Source organism: Oryza brachyantha, chromosome 2 (assembly GCF_000231095.2).
Source record: "Oryza brachyantha chromosome 2, ObraRS2, whole genome shotgun sequence".
In the NCBI taxonomy this organism is placed as follows: Eukaryota; Viridiplantae; Streptophyta; class Magnoliopsida; order Poales; family Poaceae; genus Oryza; species Oryza brachyantha.
The window spans coordinates 18,337,865-18,343,864 of NC_023164.2; the positions used below are offsets into that span (position 1 = coordinate 18,337,865).

At 43.6% G+C, this 6,000-nt stretch overlaps 1 protein-coding gene across 1 annotated transcript; it reads right to left on the reverse strand.

Annotated features, from left to right (window-relative positions):
• Nucleotides 1-3,647: 3,647 nt before the first annotated feature.
• On the reverse strand, nt 3,648-5,113 carry LOC121053551. The gene has a single exon (XM_040520954.1). It carries the CDS (start codon nt 4,822-4,824, stop codon nt 4,387-4,389), a length of 438 nt encoding a protein of 145 aa, XP_040376888.1. The 5' UTR covers nt 4,825-5,113; the 3' UTR covers nt 3,648-4,386.
• Nucleotides 5,114-6,000: the final 887 nt, after the last annotated feature.

Below are 6,000 nucleotides of genomic sequence, written 5' to 3' on the forward strand. Positions count from 1 at the left end.
CTTCATGAGTGGTGGTGAGCTTGCTAGAGGATGGAAGGAGTGGATGGTTAGAAAGGAAGTTATGGGATACCCAGATAAGAGGTGTATCTGTGTAATGTACATATTCATATAGGGAAGATGGTTTCAAATTATAAAATAATATGTAAAAATAAATATCAGGTTGTAACCAACTAGATATATGGAAAGGATTAGTATTATGCGTTCGGGTATCCATACCCAGTTAGGAACAAATCGATTAGTCTTACTTGTATAAGAGGAGGCAGGGGATCCTTCAAGGATCACGGCATAAAAGAGTATGTAACATATTCATTGTGCATTGTTTCAACAAGCATTCCACATATAGCAGTACTCTATTATTTCATCTTAAGAGACTGAACCTAGGTAACCTATGTCTCTTGCATACCATTAATATTCGCATCTCGCTTGCCACCCCGTGTATTTACTACCGACCTAGAACATCGACAGAAGTGAAGAGGAAGGAGTGAGAGTCTAGAGTATGAATCACATCCATAGACTCATAGTGGAGAGTGTAAATAAAGATATTGTTGGAGCACATATGAAATATGGAGAGAAATCTTTTGACCAACTTGCCAAATAGGTAAATGGAGTGAAATTTGGATAGGCTATTAGAGATGCTCTTAGCTAGCTAGCAAGCGCATTTGGCTAGTGGTATGGGTAGTCTCTTTGAGTATTTCTTTTGCTATACTAGCCAAAATCTTCGATGGTTAACATAATGGATAATCTCCTGGGGATGCTCTTAGAGGACACCAAATGGCCCATGGGGACATTGCCTATCAACTAGGATAGATATTACTTGCAGGTGTCACTCATATAATTCCCTTGTGTTTGGATGCCCTCACTAACATAACGCCACCATCACATGTACGAAGAATAACATCACAATAGGAATAGAGACATGCATCCTCTACAATACTGAGGGGTACTATTAAGGGCTTGAGCCAATAACACGTAGAGGCATAGCTAGCAACACTGTCGAGCCAAAGCGACTAATCGTGTTTTTCAGTGGTCAAACATTTTTTTAGCGTCACGGATGATTTATAGTGAAGATAGCAATAACAGGGTCCAAGTGGTTGCCCAACCTGCCCATGAGGTGGTCCACCGCTGGTAACACGCGGTCCTATATGCATAGTAGGAATAAGGGTATTCAAGCTTATTGTAGCAACGCTTTACCACAAAGGGAAAAAAATGTGCAGTTGGGCTCAAGTAGAGCACACATATGAATAGAGACATGTATCTTTAGTCATACTGATGGATACTATTAAGGATTTGAGACAATAAAACATGTAGAAGCGGAGCTAGCAATACTATTGAGCCAAAGCGACTAATAGTGTTTTTCAATGATTAGTTATTTTTTAAGTAAAAATAGTAGTGAGAGTCCAGATGGTCACCTGACCTACTCAGGAGGTGGATCCGCTGTTGGTAACGTGTGGGCCCATATTCATAGTGGGAATAGGGTATTCAAGCTTATTGCAGCCACACCTTACCCCAAAGTAAAAAAGGTGCAGACGGGCTCAAGCAGGACACACAAATTTTTACTTTTGATAAGCATACAGTAAAACTTCTTTTTACTATCAATAATACTAGAATTCAAAATTCGAAGGACATAATCATGTATTACGGCTCCACACCATATCAAAGTGGGACCTCTAGTTTTTGAAATGGAGGGAGTACAGTAATTTTTTACTGTTACCGTTTGTTGGTTTGCATATTAATCGTTGTGTTGGGATTTTTTTGGACTGTCGGATGAAAATTCAATGGTTCAGACTTTCTGGTACTGCAGTACGGTTCTGTTTAACTGTTACATTACTTTCCGGTACTATTTTGAAATGCACCTGTGCTATCCGACAACCTGTTTCAACTTTCAATAGCCTGTTTTGAATTTGACAAGACTTGGTCAGATTTTTTCCACGAGTACATTACAGGTTGGTATAGATATATTTACGTGCCGAAGTGTCACTTTGGATCACTCCCTAATAAATGTTTTTTTACTATTTTACTTAAGGTCAGTATTGTTACCAATCTTCTGCACGTACGTATGAGGCCATCCTGAGGCTGAGCTCCATCATATCTCTTGCTCGTCTTGAAGCCGAACTCGGTCTTTCAATGTGCGTCCTCTGCTTTTGGCTATTGCCTTGCCTTGAGATTTGTCCAACGGTATTTCTGGCTAAGACAAAGGAGGCACAAGAGAGAGTTTGCGGCGTAGAAGAAGATGAGCTCTCTCCTATTTTATCTCCTAGTCTTGCTGGCACATAGGCTATTAGTCCATAGTGCAAAAGATTTGTATAAATACTTGGCCTTAAGTAAAAATATATACTCTCTATTACGTATGATAAAGAATTTTGGACCTGTATGAATCAATATATATGTTCTCTACACATATTTGGATTTATTAGCATCTATATAAAGAATCTTAACATGATCATAAAGTCTTATAATATATTCCTTCGTTTCAGGTTATAAGACTTTATGTCCTTATTTAGATTCATATGTGTTAATGAATCTAGACATATATATAGAATATATACATTATGACATAGATAAATCTAGGGAAAGCCAGAATATCTTATAACCTGAAACACGGAGGGAATAGAATAGTTGAAGTATTAGGAGATGTAAAAAAGCGATTCTTTACCAAAAGTATTGGGCATATATCACACCAAAAGTATTGTATGATGGTGCCAATTCTTGCTATCCTTGTCTCTCTAGCTTTACCCTCAATTGCACCAATGTCGCGCATATATCACACCAAAAACACTGTATCCTCCGATGGTGCCAATTCTTGCCTCTCTAGCTTTGTCACCAGTTTGGGTCCCCTTACTGTTAACAGCAGCTATCAGTCGCCTGGTGTGCTGTACCTGTACGCGTATTGTAGTAGTAACGGCCGGCTTCCACGGTTACATACGATTATAAATCAAAATTTAAATTCCAAATCTTAATATTAAAGTCGTATTTATGATTTTCTTAGCATGGTGTATTTTACAATATTTGTTTTGTAATCATTACCGACACGTATATATAAAGGTTTTACATGTAAATTATTATTCTTCGCTTGCACGTAATCCTATTTGTTTTTTCAGAAAAAAATGCGATGGAGCCATCATCTCTGTCGCTGTCGAACCAGCAGGGGCCAACCACTTCCGTGCAACGGTCGTCACTCATGTGGAATGGTGGTTGATTATGATCAGATCGCAAGGCCGGTGCGGGAAAAGACTGCAATCCGCCCAATGGACAGTGCTCAACTTTGGGTATAGCTGTTGTAATCGTCTAACCACTAGGAATCTGCAGTTTGCTATAACGAGAATAGCTAGTGGTGCTAAGGTTGATCTCACAATGAAATGTTCCCAGTTCTCACTTTGCGTATCAAATTGAGCTTGAGATTGTACGTACCACAGAACAAGCCGTGTACTGTATGAACCAAGCGCGTAATTTCGAGATCGATCCTTGAAAACGTACATGGCAGCTGAGATCAAAGAAGTTTATAAAAAAAAGGGGTCAAAAGTACCATGGTCCTCCGATTGTCCATGCACGTTGATTTGACCAAAACCAAGAACCAGCGTGCTGAACGGGAACAAAGACTTCCCTAGAGAAAACAAAAAACTATAATCATATCACTATTGATGTTTAATCTTAGTTTTCCCTCAAATAAAATGCATAATGGCGTCGTCTAACTCCTAACCAAATAATAAACACATCAATAATTCGCCGCTTATCAACCGTGCGCAACAAAACGGCAAAAAATATTCCAAGACGAATCATTGTTACCTTTTGCAAATACAGACATACAGTACTTATGAACCAGATCGATGGACGGCAGCCACAGATTTAGATTCTTCGATTCATTCAAATCTAATCACTTGGACTGAAACAATAGCACTGGAACAGTAGAACAAGTAGTATACTGATGAAATCGAACTCATGAAACAGAGAAAAGCTTCACGCGATGTCACAATCACAACACGTAGCAAACATGGCAGGTTTGGCATTAACGGGACTAATTAACATCTCGTTCAATTCTGTACATATATGTGTATCCGTTAAGCACAACAAATCGTGCGTGTTTGATGGGTCATTCGACGACGATCATTTGCTACACTTTTGAGATACAGGGTTGAGAGAGTAACGCATCCGAAGCTAAGCTAGCGCCTCCAGTTTCAAATTCAAACCTACAGGATTCATCTTATCCATCTTAACATGAAAAATTTTGGAAGGGAAAAAAAAGACGAAGGGGAAGTAACCACTTGCCATGTAGTGCCATGTCCGAAGCATCCCTTCTTCTTCGCGACGATCGCCTCGGGAAGGCGTGCACGCGGGCACAGAGGCGACCCACCGGCCAAATGCCGCGACGGCGACCCATGGCCGGCGGTTCTACTCCTTTATCCGGAGCCACTGGCCGAGCTGCGTCGGGTTGACGACGCCGGGGACGCGGGCCCCGCCGGCCATCAGCAGCAACGACGCCTCGGCGTACCGCGCCCGGGGATCGGGCGCGGGCGGCGCGGTCCCCGCGGCGGCGACGGGGCACTTGCTGCCGCTGGACTCCGGTCGCTCACCGAGGAGCGTGCCGGACCTGAGGAACTCGTGCGCCAGGTACCCCGCCAGGAGCTTGGAGCTGCTCCCGGCGCCACCCTTGGGAAATGGCGGCGGCGGCATCGCCGGCTTTACGAACCGAGCGGGGTGAGCCGCCCTGGGCGGCTGGGGCTTAGCGCCGGCAGCCACCGCCGCGAGCAGCGACGGCGGCTCGCGCTCCTTCCGCTTGCCGAGCGTCCCCCCGCCACGTGGCGGCTCCACCCTGCCGCAGATCGACATCTCGACGGCCCCCCGATGCGCGCCTCCCCCCGCCACGCGCCAGCAAAGCAAAAGCAAAAGCAGCAGCGAGACGAGACGGAATCGCCGATACCGATCGGGGAATAAATAATAATAATAATAAACAAATCGGGAGAGAGGAAGTCGTGGGTGTGTGGGAACCACCCGAGACGGTGGGGCCGGGGGGCAATTTCGTAAATCGCACGGGAAGCGGGGACAAGTGGATGGGACCCACGAGGGAGGCGTCGACGAGACGCCCAGGCGGAAGAGGGAGGAGGAGAAGGGGGGGTAGGGGGGGGGGGAATGAAGCGGCGGGCGAGGAGGAGGGGGACTGGGTGGTCTATTTATGCAGGGGCGTGTTCGTGTTTGCCCTTGGGGTTTGCGTGAAATTTCGGTTCTGCCATCGCGTGGGTTTGTGGGTTGTGCGGCGATAGGGCGGCCGTGTAAAGACTGGTTGGTCGGGTCTGGGTAGGGTGCGAGGGTTATATCGTCATTTGGCTTTTTTGTGGGGGGGGGGGGGGCTCGCCGTGGTTTGGGTTTTGGGCCTTTTGTGGGCCGTGCGGACGTGGCAGGGACTTTAGAGACGGTGTCCCATCGTTTGCCAAAATTGATTTCTGGTTTAAACTTTTAAATTTGTATTCGAATTAAACGTTAATATTAAAAAAATAAAAAAAAACCTAAGAAACAATTTCAAAAATAAGGTTTAAAACTTTTTTTTTGGTAAGATATGTGCGTTTTAGGCCAACAATGAGAACGGTTTACCCGCCAGATGGTAGGATCACGTGGATTTGCTTGTGGACTTTCTTGCAAGGAATGGTGTGATCGTGGCCATGCCAACTCTAGAATTCGACCAGTACTCGGGGTGAAGCAGACAGCATGATTGTTTTATTAAAATTAAATATAAACGAAACGACTTATTTATAATTAAAAATTATGTATATGTGTTCTTAGTGATTTAAATCAAATGTAAAAAATAACATTTGATAAAATCAATTCCAAATTTACTTTTAAAATTCAAATAGTCGCTTATAAGCCTAAGAAAAAGATAATGGTTAGGAACATTGTCACGAGTGAAGTTCATCCCAATTACTAGTAGTAGTTACAGTTTATCTTAAGTAAAATTCCACGTATTTTCTTCCCTGCTTTCTTCATCAAGTCAGTGGAGTTGAAAACGAATCA